This window comes from Salmo salar, chromosome 09 (assembly GCF_965601325.2).
Source record: "Salmo salar chromosome 09, fSalSal1, whole genome shotgun sequence".
Lineage (NCBI taxonomy): Eukaryota > Metazoa > Chordata > Actinopteri > Salmoniformes > Salmonidae > Salmo > Salmo salar.
Genome location: NC_138299.1, coordinates 15,081,647 through 15,106,549, shown reverse-complemented (window position 1 = coordinate 15,106,549; position 24,903 = coordinate 15,081,647). Strand labels below are relative to the sequence as shown.

Here is a 24,903-nt window from a genome sequence, read left to right as displayed (position 1 = left end):
CTGCTTGAACTTAGCCCGGACAACCAGGGGTCAACAAAGAAACACACCCTGCTTAGCAACAGTACTGAGAGGGGTAACAGAGCGACAGCCACTGTCTAGCAGTGCCAAAACGACATTACCCACAATACTTTAGGTGACATTGACTCTGGCATGTTGTTGCTGCATGCAGAGTGAGGATGAATGGTTCAGCACTCATTTTGTGTTATTTAAGAAAGGAGAGAATTATCATCTGGTGTAAGAGCTATGTAGTCCTTTTGAGTTGACACGACACCTCTCCCAAAAAAGGAAACGTCAGTGATGTTCCCTGGAAAGGGAAACGTATTTACTTCTGAAATCACTCCTATGAGGCGCAGAGTACAGTAAGATACCTACTGAGAGAATCAAGTCAAAGGGCAGGCATGAAGTCAGATTAAAGTTTGTGTGTGTGCGTGGAGAGGATATATAGGGAATGGTACAATTCTGAGTGCTTTGGTTTTTATTTTTATTCAAATTTAATGTTCAAATGGAAGTCATAATGTAACTCATGTTATAATGTGACAAGTAAAGAAGAATGGGGAAGAGATGTTTGAGTTCATTAACAAACTATGATGATTATGGTTTTGGGTAATTGTTCTTCCATATTTTTACTTGTAAATGCAAACCTCTGTATTATACTCCTATACCAAACTCATTAAATAATGAATTATTATTTATTTTAGTTGGAATATTGACCAACACAATACACATGGAAGCCAGATATGGAATGTTGGGAATTGCGCTACCTTACAGTACTCATCAAATAGTCGGTGATTCCCATCACCCTCTGGATGAGGTCAGTGAGCTACTGTACAAATGTTTACGAAACGTTATAAACAGTCTGTCTACCTGAATGGTCTGGAGAGAATACTGATTGGAAAGTACCACCATGACCAGCGTTGACTGCTCTTACCCCAGACCCAGAGAGAAAGAAACCAAAGACAGACCATGCTGAGCATTAAACCTATTTAGTCTGTTCTGTCTGCCCCCAGTGGGGTTCCTCAGCCAGGGTGTAGAACTACAGAACAGTACAGAGGTTACAGTCACAGCTAATACAGTACTGCAGCGTGTATAAATAACCAGATCATCCATTCTGTCTATCATACATCATCATTACTAATCTGAGGGACAGGTGAAGAGAAAGGGATGCTTACTAAACAATGAAATGGCACACAACCACACCCTGCAACCCACTTTGATTGGATCGTTAAGTCTGTTATAATGGGCAGTACAGGGGCTGCTAGGTATAGCTGACAGACAAAGTAAAAAATAAGTAGGAAGTGACAAAAACAAATGGATATATAACACCATGCTCATATAGCATATCCCCTTCAGAAATGCAGACTTCAAACAAAACAATTATCCATCCATCTTTCATTTACAATTAGATTTTTTCAACTGAACACATGAGCCTCCCTCCTCTCAAACAGGGTGGCCATTTCCCTGACATCTCCTTCCTGTATTGTACATGATAGGTGTATAATCCTATATATTTCCTACTTCAACAGTTTACTACCTCACTCTCTCACTCCTATCCTGGATGCTAGCAATGAAAGCAGGAACGGAATTGCACACAGGCCATCTCTCTTCCTGAGCCTCTTGCTCTCCCCCCCCCCCTCTCACTCAGTCCTCTTCCTGCAGGACCTCCACAGCCTCCAGTAGGTGTAGTGCCAGGCTGTACTGGCCGTGGTTCTCAGGTAGGATCTCTATGAGGCGGCTCACCAGCCTGCTGGTCTGGCTCAGGGGCACCGACGGGCACCCCAGCTCACTGGGATCCTGGGGATAACACACACACACACACACACACACACACACACACACACACACACACACACACACACACACACACAGAGAGATAAATACAAACACCATCAGTAAACCAGGCAACACTAGGGGGTTGAATTAGGCTAAGAGAGATGTTTTTAATCACCTTGAGACAGTCGTTCTAGCATGTAAGGTAACACAGAGGTTGGTCTCACCATAGCCTTGAGCCAGGTGCAGAGTGTTGGGGGGAGGCGTGCCAGCAGCTCCATGGCGGGCTTGGTCTGGGTCTGGGTGTGCAGCAGGGAGTAGCTCAGCCTCTGGCCTGTTAGAACCAACAGCTGAGAACCCAACACGTCCTTATCCTCCACCTCCAACATCACCTGACAGATAACACACACACACACACCGGCTAGCTTCCGCTTTTTTAATATACTTCATGAGTGATCATATTCATTTGATTAATGTGTGTATAATGTTACTTGTATTTTGTATTGAAGTTGTTGTTGGTGGTGTTTATGACTACCTACCTGCTCTGCCCGGGGATCCAGGCCCTGGTTGTACAGCTCACACACCAGGTGTCTGCGCAGGATGTCTGGGTTGACTTGCAGCAGGGTCCCCAGGTCCAGACACAGAGAGGGCCACGTCTCATCCCCTGACTCAAGGTCCAGCCGGGTGGATGCAGGAGCCGTCCCTGCCTCACTCTGGGTCTTCACCCAGCCTGTCAACACCCTGAGCAGGAACTCCTGTCTAAGAGAGACCAGTCCAGGGTCCATATCTCCGCTGGGCATCAGCTGGATGGACACCAGCTCTCTGAAGAAGGCACTCTTACCCTGGAAGAAGGAAAGAATTACAGTGAGTATACTGTAGGTGTTATGCATGTGTGTACTCTTTGGTTTACGCCACATGTGTTTGTCTCACCTTGCTGTCGAACAGACTGAGTGGTTTGACCCGGAGGTTGAAGGTCATAGCAGTGTGTAGTAGAGTGGCCAGGAGACAGTGGTGTTGTACAAGGGGGTAGTGGATTCCCCTCTGCTCCAGGGCTAACTCTACTATGGAGGCAGGACCCTCCGCTCCCCCCCACACTTCCTCCACACACAGCTCTGGAGGGGTCACCTCTTCTATCCCTGAGTCTGCCTGGAGGAAAGGGGGGAAGGGGTTCAGAGTTACCAAGGAAAAGCCTCACTTGTCACTATCAATCTACAAATGCTTTAGTTCAAAAGTCATTTTTCAATGCTGCAGCAACTAACAGGGCTCGCAACTAACTTTTTTCCTCACTGTCCCGAAGTTGAACTATCCCAAAAGTAAAATACTATTTTTAAAAAAATATGGTTTTGATATGCCAACATGGGTCTGGGTCATTTGCAGTGCTTTTGTTGTGTGTGTGTGTGTGTGTGTGTGTGTGTGTGTGTGTGTGTGTGTGTGTGTATGTATATTTATTTCTGAGACAGTCTATATTATTTATTTAAGAAAATAAATGTTGAGCATCTTAATTAAAACAGACAAACATGCATTACATTATTAATAATAATAAATTGAACACGTTAACCACATGTATACAATATATCTAAGAGAGAACTATGTTATTGTGAACTGGTTACTGAATCAACTTAAGTTAGCGACATTACATTCCACCACCAGCTGCCCCATTAAAACAACATAACACAACAATAGCCTATACAATAAAGAATGTGTGTTCCCCAGCCTTCACTTTCTCTGCTTCACCCTCCCTCTTCAGTCACTGGAGAATGGTGGTCTTGACCTTTTTGAGCACCACCACTTACATAACAGCCAGGGCCTAAAATGTACATTTTGGTTCAACAGCCACTGTGGCAGGTAGATTTAAAAATCTACCAGCCACTCATATTTCAAACCAGCCAAAATAAAATAAAAATCTCTAAAATTACACCAACAAAAACACACACAAAAAAAGAGATGAGCATGCTTTGTAATGTTTCTAAAATAATACATGCATTACTAGTAAGTAGTAATGTGGTATATTGTTCTTTGAACACAAAATACCACAGACGAGACAAAATGTTCACCTGCCGCTTTAAAGGAGGTTACCTTGGTAACGCGACTTGAGTCTGTTCGTGACTGAGATTGAGAGTGACTAGTATCCACGTTGCTTCTCTTCCCTAGCTGTTGAAACTCAAACATTAAAAAACAACCTAGCTTGTGAACAAAATGTAAATAGCCAAGGAGCCCAAGGACAAAGTCTTACTTCAGTAGACTTTCGTTTAAAGTAAATTAAACTGTTATGCCTGGGCGCAGCGCTTCAAAAACGGCAGGAAGAAATACTTTGCAAATTTTACAGTGTGCATTCGATACAGGCCACGGAGATACAATCATATTCTCTGGAATACCATAGTAGCTAGCCATAGCGTAAAGACAATGCAAATGCCACAACAACTCCCGGCACACGCAACCTAAACTCTATGCCAGCAGACAGGCTGGGAGAGAGTAACATGTACATTTCAATAGGCCTATTTGCCCAACATTGTAATAATATTTTTATATTAAACATTTCCATAACTAAAATAATGACATATACGAAGCCTAGCCAATCATATCATTGTTTGAAACCTGGACGTTTTAAATAGCCTACAGCTAAAATTATACCATTGAAACCAAAGGCAGTAAGGCACAATCCTATTGTTGCATGTTTAGATATTCCCTCTTTCCAAGTTTCTACCATTAGGCAGTATATCCCGAGTGGCGCAGCGGTCTAGGGCACTGCATCTCAGTGCTAGAGGCATCACTACAGACACCGTGGTTCGAATTCAGGCTGTATCACAACCGGCCTTGATTGGGAGTGCCACAGGGCGCCGCACAATCGGCCCAGCGTCGTCTGGGTTTGGCTGGGGTAGGCCGTCATTGTAAATAAGAATTTGTTTTTAACTGACTTGCCTAATTAAATAAAAAAGGTTAAATAAATAAAATATCCATCGCATTTTAAAAACCGCTTCGCATCAGGTGCACATTTGGGAACGCTGTTCTCCCGTAATAACATTTTGGAACATTCACGCATATGGCAGAGAGGAGTGAACACATTGCTGCTCTTGTAATGTGAATTATTCATAGTTTATCAACTTTCAAGCTAAATGTTGTGATCTGTTTCAGCAGCCTTGTCTTTGTGTTTAAACATTTTAGTATGGAACCACTGTTGTATGCATTTTATATTTTTCTGGCCTATCGTCCCCCAACTTCTATTTAGAACCGTCCCAACGTCTGTTTTGAACCATCCCAGACAAAAATAATGTATTGTGCCCGGGAAAACGGGACACCCTTAATTTTGAGCCCTGAATGGTACATCATTGCTGTGACAAATCCTCTTGCACTTACATCCACTTTGCATGCAGCGCATGCTTTTTACCTGTGCTGCAGTTAATCTGCCTAACTGTATGCATCCATCCATCTATTTTTGTGTACCTCCATCAGAATCTGTAGCAGCTCAACACAGGAGCCGAGGAATGACGTCATGGCACCGTCTCCCATTCCCACATCCTGAATACACACAGAGGCACCACGAATGTTATATACCGTTATGTGTACGTCTAATCACAGCCCAATCAGAGAGGTAGACGTGTAGCTGAATAGAGCAGTGCTCTGCTCACCCGTCGACACAGGCGGTCTTTAGGGGCCTTCCCCACCTGTGGAGAGGAAACGCAAACAATCTTTCATGAAACACAAATATAGGACACCAGTTTTCTGTTCTGTTGAAAACAGAACCCATTTGAGTCCCCACACTAACATAATACTAAATAAAATACTAAAAATAGAAATACTTTAGAAAATTAGAAATACTAATCAGTTGTAATAGTGTGAGGATGTTCAGCTATGCAAATATATTGTGTACATTTCAGCTGATGTCTGCAGAAAATCCAACAACTTCGACCAAACTAAATGTAAATCATATTTCTACACAAGTGAAATGTCAGTTTTATCGCCTTTAGTTGGCAAGGTAGTCACACGTGAAGAGCATTATAAAGATAATTATGATCGTGACGTTTCATGCATCAGAACTCTCTCACATACAAACACACAAAAAAAGAAATTGCTGCTCACCTTCTCCATAAGGAAAGCAGCAGCTGAGAAACGTTTAACGATGAACGTGTTCCACATCATTGAGGAGATGCCTGCAGGAGAAAGAGAGTCTTATAGTACAAACCAAAGGACACACTGAGGAAACACAGCGTGAATATTAAATACGATTCTGTATTGTCTGACCCAGCTGGATGTGAGGACTAGAGACTAGCTTCAGGTGTTCCACTGCACAACACAGATACCGCCCCTCCTACAGGGAGAGAGAGAACAAAACATTAGATTTTACACCTTAAACTGTGTGTGTATAGATGTGACTGTGTATAGATGTGTGTGTGTGTGTGTATAGATGTGTATGGATGTGAGTGTCTGTGTGTGTAAGGGAAAGGGGGATAACCCAGTCAGTTGTACAACTGAATGCATTCAACTGAAATGTGTATAGATGTGTATGGATGTGAGTGTGTGTGCTGGTACTGTTTGGAGCCAAACCTCTGGGTATTTGTTCCACTGCACCACGTACTCCCAGCAGCAGTGGGCAAAGAGCAGGTCAGGAGAAAGGGAGTCTGGGAAACGCTGACACACAGACACCAGCAGCTCTGGAGGAACACAGAAAACACACTCTTTAATACAACAACCCCACTTCCTGTAGAGGAATCAGTTTAGTGACCATAGAGTACCCACTCACCTGCTGCCTTATTGAAGTCTGCATCCTCCTGGCTTTTCTCCCTCAGCACTGGCTGGGAGGGCTGTTCTGTTCTCTGGGTCTCCCCCCTCCTCTGCAGCATGTCCTTCAGCCGCTCAGGGGCCAAGTCCTGCCTGAACACCCACTTAGCCACACTGTCTGCTATACCACCTGAGAGAAAAAAAGGGGGGGAGAGAAAAAGGGATCTACTGTTCATGTGATTGGATTGGTGAAAGCAAAGTTTCACTTTACCACTCTCACCAATCCCAAGCCTCTCAGATCTGAGATTCTGAGATTAAGTTACGGATTATGGGCTTTTTATTCAAAGTGGCTGCAGATCCGACTTTTCTGGACCTTTCTTCCTGGGAGTTAAAGGTCTAGAAGCTTCTGCGCATGTGTGCGATTCTGTACTTTACACACAGTCTCTGCTCTACTCGTAGAGAACAGGTTACTCTGGCAAATGGTGCTCGTTTAATAGTTACCGGTAGACCAAAGCTGAATCAATGTCTGCAAGATCACAATGACAATATATAATAGCATAGTATACCGTTATTGGAATGAAGCTGAAACGGTCTAACCACAAGGACAACGTAGTGAAGAAGGCACGACAGCGACTCTTCAACCTCAAGATGCTGAAGAAATTCGGCCTGTCCCCGTGGGCCCTCTACAAGAGCACCATTGAGAGCATACTGTCATGCAGTGTCACAGCCTGGTACTGCAACTCCACCGCCGTGGACTGCACGGCTTTTCAGAGGGTGATACGTGCAGCCGAATGCACCATTGGGCGCACACTGCCTACCCTATAGGACACATACAACACCAGGTGTTGCAGGAAGGCCAAGAAGATCATCAGGGACCCCAGCCACGCCCTGTTCTCCCCGATTCAATCACTCAGAAGCGGGCAGTACATGGCAAAAAAACTGAAAGACTGGCCAACAGTTTCTACGGTCAGACCACCCCCACAACTCTCACCTACCTGCTAATCCCCCATGGACATTCTTTCTCTGGCCAGGATGATGGTGTGAATGGTGGCATTTCTCGCTCATGCGGCCATAACGCCACAGCGCGTGCCACTGGGCAAAAATACGCTAATATATATATTTTTTAATTGGACAACTCGTTGCTGACAGGTGTATAAAATCGAGCACACCGCCATGCAATCTCCATGGACAAACACTGGCAATAGAATGGCCTTACTGAAGAGCTCAGTGACTTTCAACGTGGCACCGTCATAGGATGCCACCTTAGTTCGTCAAATTCCTTCCCTGCTAGAGCTGCCCCGGTCAACTGTAAGTGCTGTTATTGTGAAGTGGAAATGTCTAGGAGCAACAACAGCTAAGCCACAAAGTGGTAGGCCACACAAGATCACAGAATGGGACCGCAGAGTGCTGAACGCGTAGCGAGTAAAAATCATCTGTCCTCGGCTGAAACACTCACTACCGAGTTCCAAACTGTCTTTGGAGGGCAACGTCAGCACAAGAACTGTTCGTTGGGAGTTTCATGAAATGGGTTTCCATGGCCGAGCAGTCGCACACAAGCCTAAGATCATCATGCGCAATGCCAAGCGTCGGCTGGAGTGGTATAAAGCTCGCCGCTATTGGACTCTGGAGCAGTGGAAACGTGTTCCTGGAGTGAGTCACCCTTCACCATTTGGCAGCACAAAAGACAAACCCCGGTTTGGCGGATACCAGGAGAACGTTACCTGCCCCAGTGCATAGTGCCAACTGTAAAGTTTGGTGGAGGAGGAATAATGGCCTGGGGCTATTTCATGGTTCAGGCTAGGCCCCTTAGTTCCAGTGAAGGGAAATCTTATCGCTACAGCATACCATGACATTCTAGATGATTCTGAGCTTCCAACTTTGTGGCAAAAGTTTGGGGAAGGCCTTTTCCTTTTTCAGCATGACAATGCCCCTGTGCACAAAGCGAGGTCCATACAGAAATCATTTGTCAAGATCGGTGTGGAAGAACTTGACTGGCCTGCACAGAGCCCTGATCTCAACCCCATCGAACACCTTTGAGATGAATTGGAACGCAGACTGCGAGCCAGGCCTAATCGCCCAACATTAGTGCCCGACCTCACTAATGCTCTTGTGGCTGAATGGAAGCAAGCCCCCACAGCAATGTTCCAACATCTAGTGGAAAGCCTTCCCAGAAGAGTGGAGGCTGCTATTACAGCAAAGGGGGGACCAACTCCATATTAATGCCCATGATTTTGGAATGAAATGTTTGACAATCACGTGTCCACATACTTTTGGTCACGTAATGTATGTGCTTTGATTGAATCAAAACACAGGTGTGCTGCAGTTTGTTAACACCATCTGCTCAAAAGTTCGCTCCAAAACATAATTAGCATTCACGATTGACAGTGAGAAAAGTGAATGGAGGGTGAACACACAAATTTGTGCGCCAAGTAACACATGCGCAGAATGTGATCTGGATCTTTCCATTGGGTTCTAGGGGGGGGGGGGGGGGGGCGGAAAGGGGCGGTTACCTACGGATTAACAGCCACAGCCTTTTTATTTCTTATAGTATTTCTTAAAAGTATTTGTTCAGTACCTCGGCCCCCCTCCAGCAGGGCTTTGACTGAGCAGTGTGGTGTGGCGCCCCCTGGTGTTCCTTTAAGAGGCGCCACACACAGCAGCGTCTGCAGGGCCAGCACGTCCTCCAGCTGTCTCACACACACCGCCCACTGCTCCAGCTCCAACGACACCGCCTCCCACTCTGACTGAAACTGACACACACACACACACACACAGTCAGTGACGAAGCACACACACATCAGTGTGTGTGTGTGTGTGTGTGTTACCTTGGTCTCGGCCAGGCTGGTGATGTTAACCTTGGCAGCGCGGTGAGCCACTATTGCAGCCAGCAGGGCAGCAGCAGCACTTTGTGACTGGACACACGCAGACCGCACCTGCTGCCACCAGGGGGAAACACACTGCATGTCCCACGACGACTCCACCGCACCTAAGGAGTGGAAGAAACACAGACGTCTCTGAAAGTCAATGGGAGTCCACCACAGGAGGCTGCTGAGGGGAGGATGGCTCATAATAATGACCGGAACGGAACAAACGGAATGGCATTAAACACTTCGAAACCATACGTGTGATGCCATTCCACAATTCTGCTCCAGCCATTACCACAAACCTGTCCTCCCCAATGAAGGTGCCACAAACCTCCTGTGGACTCCACTACCTATTATCTTACCACAACCCAACTGCTAACTCAATCGTATCACAGCACAGATCACCTTACAAAATAAGATGTGATCGCACACCTTTCATGGAGCTGAGGGCAGTGAGGAGTGTGTGTAGGTGTCTGACGGCCTTTGGTTTCTTCAATACTTCCTTCTCTCTGTGCAACCATACACTCAGCAGCAGAGACTGAGGGAAAGAACACACACATAGACAACATGGATGAGTTACATTTCCTTCTATTTCAGTCTATTCTTCCTCCCATACCCAAATCTCCCCTTCCTTGAATCGGAGGTACGGATCAAAAAAGATGGATGAATACATACAGTTGGGCAGATGAAAAAATGTCCCTGCGCTGAAGCACAGGTAAAAAGCATGTGCTGCATGCAAAATGTATATTAGTGCACGTCACACTCCCATCCTGTTGCCGTACCACCCTGCTTCCTCTCCTCACCAGTAAATGCTGTGGGCTGATGCCGGTCTCCTGTAGTGTGTCACAGACTTTCTGTAGAGGGCTCTCTCCTGTCAGACAGCCCCAGAACAGAAAGCTCCCTACAGGGTAAACAACAACACAGTCTTACCCTTTATACACATAGGTTTCAAGTTTCACGTTTTAATGTTGCGTGCACAAGTACACATTTTGCCATGGAACGAAGGGAAAATGTAGCAGTTTTAAAGCTAATTTCCTGCAATTTTACATATTTTCAATGTCACGTGCACAAGTACAGTGAAATGCCTTGATTATAAGCTATAAACTCAACAATGCAGTAATTAATAACAATGTAATACTAAAAATAACTTAAGGTAGAACAAAAACACGCAAGAAATTAAAATAAGAACACGAGAAAGCAAGAATACTATATATTGGGTCAGTCAGTTCCAATATCATATTTACAGTGTGCAAGAGATACTGGAGTGATAGATTTGTATAGGGGTAATGTGACTGTGTGTGCGCGCGCGCATTCATCCTACCCAGTTGTGTCCAGTCTGCGTCGGGCCCTGGGACCACCCTGATCTCCTCTCCTTCACACTCCATCTGGGACAGGAAGCCGCGTACAGAAAGTGATGCGTCAGGGGAGTCCTGGGCAAATGAGACGGAGGGGCGTGAGCCGGAGGTGAGCTCTGTGTAGCGCTGCAGGATAAGGGAGACACGGGCCAGCTCCTCCTCTACACCGGCAACCTCCGTCTGGATAGGAAGAGGAAGAAGAGGAGAATTGTAATTTTGAATTCTGTAAAGTGAGTGTGGTAGAGGTGAAAAAAATGACTGACAAGACAAGCCACCAGGGTCAGACAACTTGGATGGAAAATTACTGAGGATAATAGCAGATGATATTGCCACATCTTCCATTTAAGCCTACTAGAAAGTGTGTGCCCTCTTGCCTGGAGGGAAGCGAAAGTAACTCCGCTACCTAAGAATAGTAAAGCCCCCTTTACTGGCTCCCAAAAAATAATTGTTTGACCAGATACAATGCTATTTTACAGTAAACAAATTGACAGACTTTCAGCACGCAGCACTGATGATTGGCAGAGAGAAATTTATAATAAAACGATTTGGGGGACTGTTTAGTTAGACTTCAGTGCGGGTTTTGACATTATCGATCATAGTCTGCTGCTGGAAAAACGTATGTGTTATGGCTGCTATATTGTGGATAAAGAGTTACCTGTCTAACAGAACATAGAGGGTGTTCTATAATGGAAGCCTCTCCAACATAATCCAGGTAGAAATCAGGAATTCCCCAAGGCAGCTGTCTAGGCCCATTACTTTTTTCAATCTTTACTAACGACATGCCTCTGGCTTTGAGTAAAGCCAGTGTGTCTATATATGTGGATGACTCAACACCATACACGTCAGCTACTACAGTGACTGAAATGACAGCAACACTTAACAAAGAGCTGCAGTTAGTGTCAGAATGGGTGGCAAGGAATAAGTTAGTCCTAAATATTTCAAAAACTAAAAGCATTGTATTTGGGACAAATCATTCACTCAACCCTAAACCTCAACTAAATCTTCTAATAAATAAAGTGGAAATTGAGCAAGGTGAGGTGACTAAACTGCCCAGAGTAACCCTGGATTGTAAACGGTGAAGGTCAAAACATATTGATACAACAGTAGCTAAGATGGGAAGAAGTCTGTCCATAATAAAGCGCTAATCTATCTTCTTAACAACACTATCAACTAGTTTTGTCGCACCTGGACTACTGTTCAGTCGTGTAGACAGGTGCCACAAAGAGGGACTGTCAACGGCTGGCCTTTGGCTGTACAGAGAGCAAACAATAAATATGCATGTCAATCTCTCCTGGCTCAAAGTGGAGTAGAGATTGACTTCATCACTACTTGTATTTGTGAGAGGTATTGACATAATGAAAGCACCAAGCTGTCTGTTTAAACGACTAGAACACAGTTCAGACACCCATGCATACCCCACAAGACATGTTACCAGAGGTCTCTTCACAGTCCCCAAGTCCAGAACAAACTATGGGAGGAGCACAGTACTACATAGAGCCATGACTACATGGAACTCTATTCCAAATCAGGTAACTCACGCAAGAAGTAGCATCAGATTTTAAAAAACAGATGAAAAAAAGACACCATATGGAACAGCGGGGACTGTGAAGCAACACAAACATAGGCACAGATACATGCATATACACACACGATAACATAGGCACTATACACCCACGTACACATGGATTTTTTGTTGTAGATATATAAGGGCCAGAGGGCACACAGTGTGTGGTGAAATCTGTTATGAATGCATTGTAATGTTTTTAAAATGGTATAACTGCCTTAATTTTGCCAGACCCCAGGAAGAGGAGCTGCTGCCTTTATGGGGATCCATAATAAATACAAAATCCCCAAAAGTCCCCACAAGGATAGTAAAACAAGGAAAATTCTCCCTCGTGGGGACATTTTCCACATTCCCACGAGGACAAAGGTTATTTTAAACTTAGGGGTTAGGGTTAAGTTCAGAATTAAGTTAAGGCTAAGGGGTTCTTGATTAGATTTAGTTTATTTAACCTTTGTTTAACTTGGCAAGTCAGTTAATAACAAATTCTTATTTACAATGAAGGCCTACCGGGGAACAGTGGGTTAACTGCCTTTTTATCTTGTCAACTCGGGGATTCGATCAAGCAACCTTTCTGTTACTGGCCCAACGCTCTAACCAATAGGATACCTGCCGGGTTATGGTTAGGGTAAATTTGGATTTTGAATGGAAATGAATTTTAGATCCCAACGAGGATAGAAGAACAAAATGCATGTGAATGCGTAGTGGTTCTGCACTCACAGGTTTAGTGTGTGCATCTGTGCTAGCCTCCACAGTAGAGTGCAGCTGTTGGATGTCGGTGTAGAGCTGGAGCAGTTTCAGCTGGGAGGAACACAACTGGAGCAATGCTTCATCTACCGCCTCACGGTCTGCAGGGACAAGACACACACACACACACACACACACACACAGAAGCATTAAGACACATATTTGTACAAAAACATGGTTGTGATATTAATTCTCAATGAATGTCCAGAAACGCACAGTACCTTTCCCCCTGAGACTGGCCAGTAAGAGTCGGGTGATGTTGGTCAGACAGGAGACTGGAGCATTCTTATTGGCTAGCAGAGACTCCAGGGCCTAAAGGGTAGGACAGAGAGCAGCAAGTAATAAGAAACGACATTCCCTGGGTGTGCTGACCCCACCCGTGTCTGAGTGTGTGTGTGCTCGTTGACCTGTTTCTTAATGGCAGGGTGTTTGATGTCCAGCAGTACACGCTGGGCCTCGCTCTCCAGGTAATCTGAGGAGAGAAGGTCAAAGGTAAGAAAGAGCTCGTCTGTAAAAGGGCATCCTTAAACCTCTTCATGTTCCCCCTCCATCTCACCTGGTTCCAACTCTCTGCTCTTCAGTAGTGTGGTCAGTCTCTTCAGCAGGTGCAGGTCCTTCGCTCTCTCACTCTTCTTATCACTGAAACAGGAGTCAACGCTGTTTTACGTGTGCACCTTTGCCATGCATGACTATCGAGAGACCACAGTGTTCGAAATAGCTTTTCACATTCAAATAATTGTAGCCCTGATACAAAGTGTGTGTATGTACTCACCTGAGGGCCAGATGGAAGGGGACAGTGACAGTGCGTAGTGCTCCAGTAGCAGGGTCGAACAGACACACCTGCTGTGTGTGGAGCTGCCAGCCCTGACTGGTCACACTGTTCACCCCCATCAGCCGGTAGCCTGCATACAACAACCTGACACACACACACACACACACACACACACACACACACACACACACACGAGAGAAGGGAATGGTTACTGGTTACAAATGCTTTAATCAGAACTGTGTGTGTGTGTGTGTGTGTGTGTGTGTGTGTGTACACCTGCAGTGTTTCCCGACAGTGAAGGCTCCTACTCGGGGGCCCTGCTGTGTGCCCCACACCTCCAGGATGCCTCTCCTGGGGGCGTAGATGACCAGGAACTGAGCGTGGCGCCGTGGGAGGGGCGCGGACGGGGAGGACTCGCCCCGCCCCTCAGACACCTGCACCCAACCCAGCTGGGCGTCCCGGTAGCCTGGGGCAGGGGACACTCAGAATTAGATTAGAACTAGATGTATAACCAGGGCCTTTTTCCAATTCAACAAAAACTAAACCCTACACAATGTTTGCTGTCTTTACAATAAACCACAAAACTCAGTTACTGTTGAGTGTCAAAGGGAAACTCTATTTCTCTCTCTCTCACCCTTCCACATGCGGATGGCGATGCCTCTCCCCACGTCGAGCAGCATGACCCTGCCAAAGTCGTCCGTGACCCCAGCCAGAGTGTTACAGGGGGACAGACAGATAGACTCCCCATGACGCCGTGAGTCTGGGAGACCAAACCTGGGGCCGGGACAGAGAGGAAGGACAGGGTGAGGATAGGCTAGGTAATCAGTTCACTTAGAAATGGAAAACAGACCAATTGATTCATTTGTAAGTGAAAGTGGTAAGGTAACTAGGCAAGTTGACTGTGTGTCAGAGTACATGTGCAGACGAAACAACTTCCTAGTTCTTCTAATAAGAGGGACGTGTTGGTCACCTGACTGCCAGGGGCGTGGCCGGTTCCACCTTGGGCTTCTGTTTCTGAGTTGGCTCCTCCTCATTCTGTTTCTTCCAGCCCAGCCACCCACTGAGAGAGAGCAAGACAATTAGATGGAAGAGAAAGGGTAGAGAGAGAAAGAGGCAATGCAGAAGAAAGAGTGAGAAGAGACGGAAGGGAAAGGACAGGAAAAATACACGGCAAACCAAATGCATAGACGGAGCCCTGAGCTGGAGAAAATCGTAGATATTTAACTCATGGTTATAAGCAGAATCATAGCATCCACCCCCCATGAGGGTATTGACAATCACACCGTGGGTATTTCAAAATACCCCGGTATACATGGTATACCGCCCGAGCCTATCATTCACTGAGAAATACACACACACACCTGGCGGCGGTGAATAAGGCCGATGTGAGTTTGCTGGCCACAGCCAGAGCAACGTGGGAGAGGAGAGGCTGGGAGCTGCCCTAGAGGGAGGGAGAGAGAATAGGAGAGTCAGGAATCCCTGCTACTGGTCTGAACTAATGCTGACTGTTTTCTTAGCCGATAGTAACTACGACTTTCTCTCAGAGATAAATAGACATGTGAGGTGAGAAAAAGATGGACAGCAGCCAGACACAAACACACACCTCTATGGCATAGTAAAAGCCTGTGTAGGGTCCTCCCCCCACAGTTATGTACTGACTCATGGCAGGGAGGCTGCCCTTCACAGCGGCATGGAAACCCCCCAGGATAGACGCATTCCTCATCTGGTCAAACACACACAGGGTCATTATACCTGTGTAGGGAGGTACGGAGAGAGAGCACTGTTAGAATGGAGAACATAGTTACACTTTCACTCAACCGGTATCCATCCAATCGATTCTTCATGATCTTCTCCTCCTTTCTTCTCCACTCCCTGTCCTCCTTCCCCCTCCAGCCCCCCCACGTCCTCCTTCCCCCTCCAACCCTCCCTCCTCCTGTCTCTCACCCACGCTGCTGTGGTCTACAATAGCATCCATGTCCTGTAGACCCCACTTCTTATAGGCCAGAGGAGGAGGCTGGACCACCTCACTGCCTGCTGCCGCCGCTGGGGAGGAGAGAGAGAAGACACGCACATAGAAAGTTAAGAATAATGACAAAGAGAAGGATTTTGGAGGAAGAGAGGGTAGACCGAGAGAAAGAGGAGATGAGGAAAAGAGTTGACTAAATGGTATGGAATTCCAGTATACCACCTCAAGCTACAATACACAAAATATACAAAACACACTACAGGTACTATGCTACGTGTCAAAGACTAGCTTGTGTGTGCGTGTCAGTACCTGCATCCTTTCTGGCGAACCCAGCCAGCAAATAGAGAAGATGGTTCTATTAAAACATAGGATTTCTTTGAATTTTTGCATTGAAATTTCAGACAACAAAAACTGTATAAAAAAGAAAAAAGCAAATAGCAAAATAACAAATGATTAAAGAGCAACAATAAAATAACAGTAACGAGGCTATATACAAGGGGTACCGGTACAGAGTCAATGTGCGGAGGCACAGGTTAGTTGAGGTAATATGTACATGTAGGTAGAGGTAAAGTGACTATGCATAGATAATAAACAGAGAGTAGCATTAGCGTAAAAATGGGGGTGGGGGGGTCAATGCAAATAGTCCGGGTAGCCATTTGATTAGCTATTCAGGAGTCTTATGGCTTGGGGGGTAGAAGCAGTTTAGAAGCCTCTTGGACCTAGACTTGGCACTCCGGTACCGCTTGCCATGTGGTAGCAGAGAGAACAGTCTATGACTAGGGTGGCTGGAGTCTTTGGCAATTTTCAGGGCCTTCCTCTGACACCGCCTGGTATAGAGGTCCTGGATGGCAGGTAGCTTGGCCCCAATGATGTACTGGGCTGTACGCACTACCCTCTGTACAGCTGTTTTATGCTGGTGGACCAAAACCGAAAGTAACTTACCATGAGATTTAAAAAGCTGTAAAAATTATATATTTTTTTTATTGAAAATATATTTCACAGCGATTTACATGGCACAATGATAAATTGAAATTGAGCAAACAGTGTAGAATTTTTGCAACCAGGAAATGACTTAGCGATTTCCACTAGATAACACAGTCTCAAAGTCAGAACAGCTTTCCCAATTTGACAACAGATGCCGCTCCAGCGGCAGAAATCAATAGGCGAATTCCACAGCCAATCACAACACTGGGGGGTAAGTAATACTGTGAAACACTATCATTACACTACTAGCGACAGATATATTATGGATATTTTCTGAAATGACAATGCAAATATTGTAAAAAAAAAAAAATGTACATTTTACATGTATATTTTAGGCATTTAGCAGACGCTCTTATCCATAGCACCATTAATGCATTACTAAAACTAGTTTTACAACTACTACTACCATACATGTACTGCTACTATAGTACTTTAACAAACAGACACACACACATGCAGCAGTACCTCGAGCCACCTGGTTTCTGCAAGCCCGTAGAGACTGGAAGAGACTGAAGCCGTCGATGGTGACCAGGGCTGCTGGGTAAAGGATACTCAGCTCCTCATGCTGACACAGAGACAAAGAGAGAGACTCATAAATACAAAGTGTCACCAAGAGAACCTTCGTCTCCAGGCCCAGACAGCCGTCAGTGTTTCGATGTGTATTATAGTCGTACCTGCTCGGTGACACCGGGGTGGCGGGGGATCTCGTAAGTGCGACACTTGAGCCTCAGCACAGGGTCCTCATTCAACAGCTGGGCTAGGAGTAGGACCCCACTCTGACAAAACGCACACCACCGTTAGATTAACACCAGCCAGACTCCTGACGATATTCTGCCTTCCAGGTCACAGAAGTAAATGCTGCTATACCTCGGTGTAGAAGCGTACATAACCAGATGAGAAGCCCACTACAATACATGTCCAGTCTGGTCGACCCGTGGAACTTCTGAACGCAGATAGAGAGAAGGTTAATACTCATCAATAGGACAAACTTAAGATGCACACACATTGATATGGGCACAGAAGTGAACACACATGGATGGACACGTTAGGTGGCTTACCTCTTCTGGCTGGCCAAAGGTATACAGATGACGTTGCTCACACTCTCCCTGTAGAGACACACACAGTGAATCTGGAATCTCGTCTTCTTTCTGTGTCCTTTCCTCTCCTCACATTCCTCTCATCCGCCCCGGTTTCTTCCCCACCTCCCTCATCCCGCTGTTCTCTCCCCCTGCCCGTCTCATCCATCCACCCCCCCATGTTTCTTCCCCTTCTCATCCCCCGGGTTCTACCACCCCTCCCTCGCCCTGTTCTCTCACCCCTCGTCGGTGCTGAGAGTTCCACTCCAGGACACAGCCAGCGCCATCCCCTCTCTGCCTCCGTCATCTGATCGCCACTTCGCTGTCGGAGAGGAGAGAAAACAGCAACACACACCCCTCCAATCAACAGCAGTGTGTCTGTGTCATGTCTGTGCACGTGCGTGTGTGTACATTAAACGTGAGCGTCTGTGTTTTGGGAGACATACCTGAGAGAAACACAGCCTTGCTGCCTTTGGCGACGACCATCAGGTCTGAGCAGGGAGACAGAGACACCAGACAGTCCTGCAGCCAGGGGGCGCTCACTGCTGCAGTGTCCTCCTCCACCCCCTGAGGAACAACACAACAGGACCAATCCTCAGAGATCACTGACTGCTATGGAAGAGTGCTATCTGATTTTTGTGCACAGGACAAAAGGCATAATGAAGGACGTTCAGGGATTTTTCTGCCATTGTAATCCTTGGGCGGGCCGCCTAAGCGGTTTTTTTTTTGGGGGGGGGGGGGTTTCCTCCTCCGAGTCGCCTAAGTCCAAACAGTGAAATACTAAACATTTGGGATGGAAAAACGCTTTCAGTGTAAACTTAAACAACAAAAACCAGATATAAACTATGTACACCCATCTAGTACTGGGTCAGACCACCCTTTTGCCTCCAGAACAGAATTAATTATTTGGGGCTTGGAAACATTACTCAATTGGTATCAAGGGGCCTAACGTGTGCCAGGAAAACATTCCCCACACCATTACACCCCCGCCACCAGCATGTACCATTGACCACAGACAGGATGGGTCCATGGACTCAAGATGCTTACTTCAAATCCGGACTCTGCCATCAGCATGACACAACAGAAAATGGGATTTGCCAGACCAGGCAATGTTTTTCCACTCGTAAATTGTCCAGTCTTGGTGATCAGGTGCCCACTGAAGCCGGTTCTTCTTGTTTTTAGCAGATAGAAGTGGAACCCAGCGTAGTCGTTCGCTGCAATAGCCCATCCGTGACAAGGACTGACGAGTTCCGAGATGCCGTTCTGCACACCACTGTTGTTCCGCACCGTTATTTGCCTGTTTGTGGCCCGCTTGTTAGCTTGCACAATTCTTGCCATTCTCCTTCGACCTTTCATCAACAAGCCGTTTTCGCCCCCACAAGACTGCCGTGGGCTGGATGTTTTTTTTGTTTGACGCACCATTCTCGGTAAACCCTAGACAACTGTCGTGCGTGAAAAGCCCAGGAGGCCGGCCGTTTCTGAGATATCGGTGCTGCCTTGCACAGACGAACATACCACGCTCAAAGTCGCTTAGGTCACTTGTTTTGCCCATTGTAACATTCAATCAAACAGTAACTGAATGCCTCGATGCCTGTCTGCCTGCTTTATATAGCAACGGCCACGTGACTCACCTTAAAAGATAAATATTTTCGTGAACAGGGTGGTGTACCTAATAAACCGTTTAAGGAGTGTCTTTTTTTTTAATTAATATAATCTTTGAGAACTAACAATCACCAAAATAAAAAGCTAGACAGGCAGGGAAAATGCCCAAAACAATACATTTAGTAGTATTGCTTTTGTTATTATGTTTGAGCAAATGTACACATCTTATCCGTTGCAAAATGCATAGAATTGCAGGAAATTTGCTTTAAAACTGCTAAACTGTCTCTACACCGCCAAGATGGGGGCTTCTAAAATCTTCCCTACAATTTAGCTGCGCCGACCGGCAGACCAAGGCCCTTTTTGATCCAGAACAACCCTGACGTTAAATTATAAGAAAGACTACTGGGAGAAAGCTGGACAGAAGGAGAGTGTTGGAGATGTTTTGGCCTGTTTATGTGTTCCGTATACAGTTGAAGTCAGAAGTTAACAAACACCTTAGCCAAATACATTTAAACTCACAATTTTCACAATTCCTGACATTTAATCCTAGTAAAAATTCCCTGTCTTAGGTCAGTTAGGATCACCACTTTATTTTAAGAATATTTTAAGCTTTTATCACATTCCCAGTGGGTCAGAAGTTTACATACTCAGTATTTGGTAGCATTGCCTTTAAAATGTTTAACTCGGGTCAAACGTTTTGGGTAGCCTTCAACAAGCCTTCCACAATAAGTTGGGTGAATTTTGGCCCATTCCTCATGACAGAGCTGGTGTAACTGAGTCAGGTTTGTAGGCCTCCTTGCTCATACACATTTTTTCAGTTCTGCCCACAAATGTTCTATATGATTGAGGTCATGGCTTTGTGATGGCCACTCCTATACCTTGACTTTGTTGTCCTCAAGCCATTTTGCCACAACTTTGGAAGTATGCTTGGGGTCATTGTCCATTTGGTAGACCCATTTGTGACCAAGCGTTAACTTCCTGACTGATGTCTTGAGATGTTGCCCCTGAACAAGGCAGTTAACCCACTGTTCCTAGGCCGTCATTGAAAATAAGAATTTGTTCTTAACTGACTTGCCTAGTTAAACAAAAGGTCAAATTAAAAAAAATATCCACGTAATTTTCCTCCCTCATGATGCCATCTATTTTGTGAAGTGCACCAGTCCCTTCTGCAGCAAAGCACCACCACATGATGTCGCCACCCCCGTGCTTCACGGTTGGGATGGTGTTCTTCTGCTTGCAAGCCTCCCCCTTTTTCCTCCAAACATAACGATGGTCATTATGGCCAAACAGTTCTATTTTTGTTGCATCAGACTAAAGGACTTTTCTCCATGTGCAGTTGCAAACTGTAAGTCTGGCTTTTCTATGGCGGTTTTGGACCAGTGGCTTCTTCCTTGCTGAGCAGCCTTTTAGGTTGTGTCGATATAGAACTCGTTTTACTGTGGATATAGATACTTTTGTACCCGTTTCCTCCAGCATCTTCACAAGGTCCTTTGCTATTGTTCTGGGATTGATTTGCACTTTTTGCACCAAAGTACATTCATCTCTAGGAGACAGAACGCGCCTCCTTCCTGAGCGGTATGACGGCTGCGTGGTCCCATGGTGTTTATACTTGCGTACTATTGTTTGTACAGATGAACGTGGTACCTTCAGGCATTTGGAAATTGCTCCCAAGGATGAACCAGACTTGTGGAGGTCTACAATTTTTTTTATGAGGTCTTGGCTGATTTCTTTTGATTTTCCCATGATATCAAGCAAAGAGACACTGAGTTTGAAGGTAGGCCTTGAAATACATCCACAGGTACACCTCAAATTGACTCAAATGATGTCAACTAGCCTATCAGAAGCTTCTAAAGCCATGATATCATTTTCTGGAATTTTCCCAGCTGTTTAAAAGGCACAGTCAACTTAGTGTATGTAAACTTCTGACCCACTGTAATTGTGATACAGTGAATTATAAGTGAAATAATCTGTCTGTAAACAATTGTTGGAAAAATTACTTGTGTCATGTACAAACTATAGTTTGTTAACAACACAACTGTATGTTGTCTGTCAAGGGTTATTTTTACTTGTTTTGTACACTAGAGTTCACTATATGTTGGGGCCATGGGTCAGGTATGTATGTATATATATATATATATATATATATATATATATATAAATAAATAAAAACACACACACAGTGCATTCGGAAAGTACTCAGAACCCTTGACTTTTCCCACATTTTGTTACATTACAGCCTTATTCTAAAATGTATTAAATAAAACATGTTCCTCATCAATGTACACACAATACCCCATAACGACAAAGCGAAAACAGGTTTTTAGAATAATGTTTTTATAAAAAACATATTTACATAAGTATTCATACCCTTTGCTATGAGACTCAAAATTGAGTTCAGGTGCATCCTGTTTCCATTGATCATCCTTGAGATGTTTTTACAACTTGGAGTCCACCTGTGGTAAATACAATTGATTGGACATGATTTGGAAAGGCACACACCTGTCTACATAAGGTCTATATACAGTTGACAGTGCATGTCAGAGCAAAAACCAAGCCATGAGGTTGAAGTAATTGTCCGTAGAGCTCCGAGACAGGATTGTGTCGAGGCAACAAACAAACAAAAAAAATCAGGGGAAGGGTACCAAAACATTTCTGTATCATTGAAGATCCCTAAGAATGCAGTGGCCTCCATCATTCTTACATGGAAGAAGTTTGGAACCACCAAGACTCTTCCTAGAGCTGGCCGCCCAGCCAAACTGAGAAATTGGGGGAGAAGGGCCTTGGTCAGGGAGGTGACCAAGAACCCTATGGTCACTGCCAAAGGTGCTTCAACAAAGTACTGAGTAAAGGGTCGGAATACTTAAAAAGTGATATTTATGTTTTTGCTTTGTCATTATGGGGTATTGTGTGTAGATTAATGGGGCGGGGACTATTTAATACATTTTTGAATAAGGCTGTAACGTAACAATGTGGAAAAAGTCAAGGGGTCTGAATACTTTCTGAATGGACTGTAGGTAGCACAGGGGGCCAGAAAGGGTTAGCACAGGGGGCCAGAAAGGGTTAGCACAGGGGGCCAGAAAGGGTTAGCACAGGGGGCCAGAAAGGGTTAGCACAGGGGGCCAGAAAGGGTTAGCACAGGGGGCCAGAAAGGGTTAGCACAGGGGGCCAGAAAGGGTTAGCACAGGGGGGCCAGAAAGGGTTAGCACAGGGGGGCCAGAAAGGGTTAGCACAGGGGGGCCAGAAAGGGTTAGCACAGGGGGGCCAGAAAGGGTTAGCACAGGGGGGCCAGAAAGGGTTAGCACAGGGGGGCCAGAAAGGGTTAGCACAGGGGGCCAGAAAGGGTTAGCACAGGGGGCCAGAAAGGGTTAGCACAGGGGGCCAGAAAGGGTTAGCACAGGGGGGCCAGAAAGGGTTAGCACAGGGGGGCCAGAAAGGGTTAGCACAGGGGGGCCAGAAAGGGTTAGCACAGGGGGGCCAGAAAGGGTTAGCACAGGGGGGCCAGAAAGGGTTAGCACAGGGGGGCCAGAAAGGGTTAGCACAGGGGGCCAGAAAGGGTTAGCACAGGGGGGCCAGAAAGGGTTAGCACAGGTGAGAGGAGAGCTCATACAGTTGTTACCGTATCACAGATACAGCTTATAGAATGCATCTCTGCACCTTTAGTATAGGAATGTGTTTAAGCTATTTATATTTTATATGCACAATAAACTGGAACTTCACCCAAAAAGATTAACATTTGGAAAGCTGATTTTTGAGGACATGTTATTTACAGCGCTCTCCTGTGCCAGTGGCTTTTCATAGGGAATCGCCACTACAAAGAACAAGAGTGTAAGAGACAGACAAACTGACCGTGGTGTCCCCACTTCCAACTTCTTTGGCCTCAGGGTTATCCCATGACCCCCAGTTGGAGTCATCCCAGGCCAGCTCATTCTCTGAGGGGGAGAAAGGCAATCACAAATTATTTGAAGGTGCAATCCAGAATCAATTGTCAGTTTTAAAGGCTATAAAGTTTAACATTTATTCAGACCAGGTGATGACACACACACACACACACACACACACACACACACACACACACACCTTGTAAAACATATTTCGAACTGGCGGGGTCACACTAACAGAGAAAGCAGAGAGAGAAGAGCATGAAGGACAAGAGAACTCCCTTGACCCAAGAGAGAAAAGGGATGAAGTCGAGATGCTATAAATATCAGTGAGTGGGAGGAGGAAAGCTATTGACAGAACTCCTATTGACAGCCAAGGAGACGCCTGTTGCTATGGTCTGACTGAAACATGCATGCACAATGGTTCAGGGTTAAGAGCATGCATGTGGATTGTTGTGTGTGTCTTCTTTTGTCCAGTATCATGCGGTAATCTGTTCAGATGCCCTCCTGTAGGATGACTCATAGCATACGTCAAAGGGCAACCCCCCCCCCCCCCCTCCCCCCCTTTCTTTCCATCCCTGTCTGCCTCCCGCTGTTACTGCAGATCGAAACAGCTCACCTTCACTACACCTTGCGCATATCAACTGCTATAATCTCTAATTATATGATTCATTATGTGACAAGCCAAGGATTTAAAGAGATGCATTGTTTACATTCCGTGCCCCTGGCATTTTTAACATCTAGAACAAAAAGTGCGACTTCGAGAGCTAGCAAATTCTGCAGACACGAGATATAGGTGACTTCGCCCACAACTAAACATTAACGTTTGCAGTCTCTTTTTGAAAAGCAAGCACACAAGTTGGTCATAAACAGCAACTTCTCTCTCCCAGAGCTGAGCGTTAGCTACCTCCTTTCCTGTCCGCCGAGGAATTGTTGTTTTGCTGGCTCTGGAACAAGAACTCCCGGACTGCTTTGAGTTCTTGGACCCGACAGTACTCGAACAGGCAGCAGGACATTTCGATGCAGTCCCGACCAGAGCGGATACAGGGAATTAGCCAGCTAGGCTAGCTAGCAGCTACAGTCCAACAGGGGAGGAATAACGTTGCAGTACGATTAAGTTAGCGCGAATCTATACAATAAACAAGACTAGAGTCCTCGGCGATACGTTGTGTTGATATCTGTAACGTTCCCAGGAATATCGGTAGAAAAATGAAGTGTACAGGCTATTGCTGTCAGTGGTTTTCGTTACTATTTGTACCGTTTCCACTCTTTACTTTAAGTGTTTTGGTGACGACACATACCGTTGTGAAACAGGCAATAATAACTTAACACTTTCGGGTCACGGATTTTTTGGAATAGGCTACTTCAGAATAAGAGTCCCGTCCTGTATGCTTTGTAAATTGATAATTAGGTAAAAAATGATGGAACATTTGCACAATTATCATAATACATTTTGTAAACGTTATCATACAAATAATAATTTAAAGTATTTCTATAAGATATTTTGTGATTTTTATTCTTCTTTTCAAGCCTAAATGGTCAACAATGTTTTGTTGTGTGTAGGCCTACTCTTATAATTTATTATTTCACAAAAAAAGATTGAAGTTTTGAAACT

The 24,903-nt window shown here is 45.3% G+C and overlaps 1 protein-coding gene across 2 annotated transcripts; it reads right to left on the bottom strand.

Moving 5' to 3' along the window:
* Positions 1 to 457: 457 nt before the first annotated feature.
* Positions 458 to 24,616, bottom strand: LOC106610756 (rab3 GTPase-activating protein non-catalytic subunit). Of its 2 annotated transcripts, XM_014210296.3 has the most exons (34): positions 24,196 to 24,616; positions 23,257 to 23,339; positions 18,255 to 18,375; positions 18,049 to 18,130; positions 17,791 to 17,838; positions 17,600 to 17,675; positions 17,407 to 17,508; positions 17,198 to 17,297; positions 15,727 to 15,825; positions 15,386 to 15,534; positions 15,144 to 15,223; positions 14,753 to 14,842; positions 14,417 to 14,556; positions 14,059 to 14,248; positions 13,783 to 13,926; positions 13,567 to 13,649; positions 13,418 to 13,482; positions 13,232 to 13,322; positions 12,984 to 13,111; positions 10,669 to 10,882; positions 10,151 to 10,248; positions 9,780 to 9,885; positions 9,309 to 9,469; positions 9,059 to 9,233; positions 6,506 to 6,673; positions 6,310 to 6,416; positions 6,007 to 6,073; positions 5,845 to 5,915; positions 5,394 to 5,429; positions 5,209 to 5,283; positions 2,698 to 2,913; positions 2,307 to 2,609; positions 1,995 to 2,159; positions 458 to 1,791 (listed from the first exon to the last, which is right to left on the bottom strand). In XM_014210296.3, exons 1-34 carry the CDS (start codon positions 24,302 to 24,304, stop codon positions 1,639 to 1,641), a joined length of 4,095 nt encoding a protein of 1,364 aa, XP_014065771.1. In that variant the 5' UTR covers positions 24,305 to 24,616; the 3' UTR covers positions 458 to 1,638. The 2 variants fall into 2 exon arrangements, with proteins under 2 accessions (XP_014065771.1, XP_082811762.1); XM_082955636.1 differs by lacking the exons at positions 17,198 to 17,297; positions 17,407 to 17,508; positions 17,600 to 17,675; ... (3 more) ...; positions 23,257 to 23,339; positions 24,196 to 24,616 and adding an exon at positions 16,058 to 17,098.
* Between the last annotated feature and the right edge of the window lie 287 nt (positions 24,617 to 24,903).

Excerpts from the sequence above, each read along its gene's own strand:
- LOC106610756 (XM_014210296.3), bottom strand. The coding sequence starts at position 24,304 with ATGTCCTGCTGCCTGTTCGAGTACTGTCGGGTCCAAGAACTCAAAGCA. Across the intron at positions 15,224-15,385 it reads GCTTTTACTATGCCATAGAG|GGCAGCTCCCAGCCTCTCCT; the intron begins GTGTGTGTTTGT and ends CCCTCCCTCTAG. Across the intron at positions 5,430-5,844 it reads CTGCTTTCCTTATGGAGAAG|GTGGGGAAGGCCCCTAAAGA; the intron begins GTGAGCAGCAAT and ends TCCTCTCCACAG.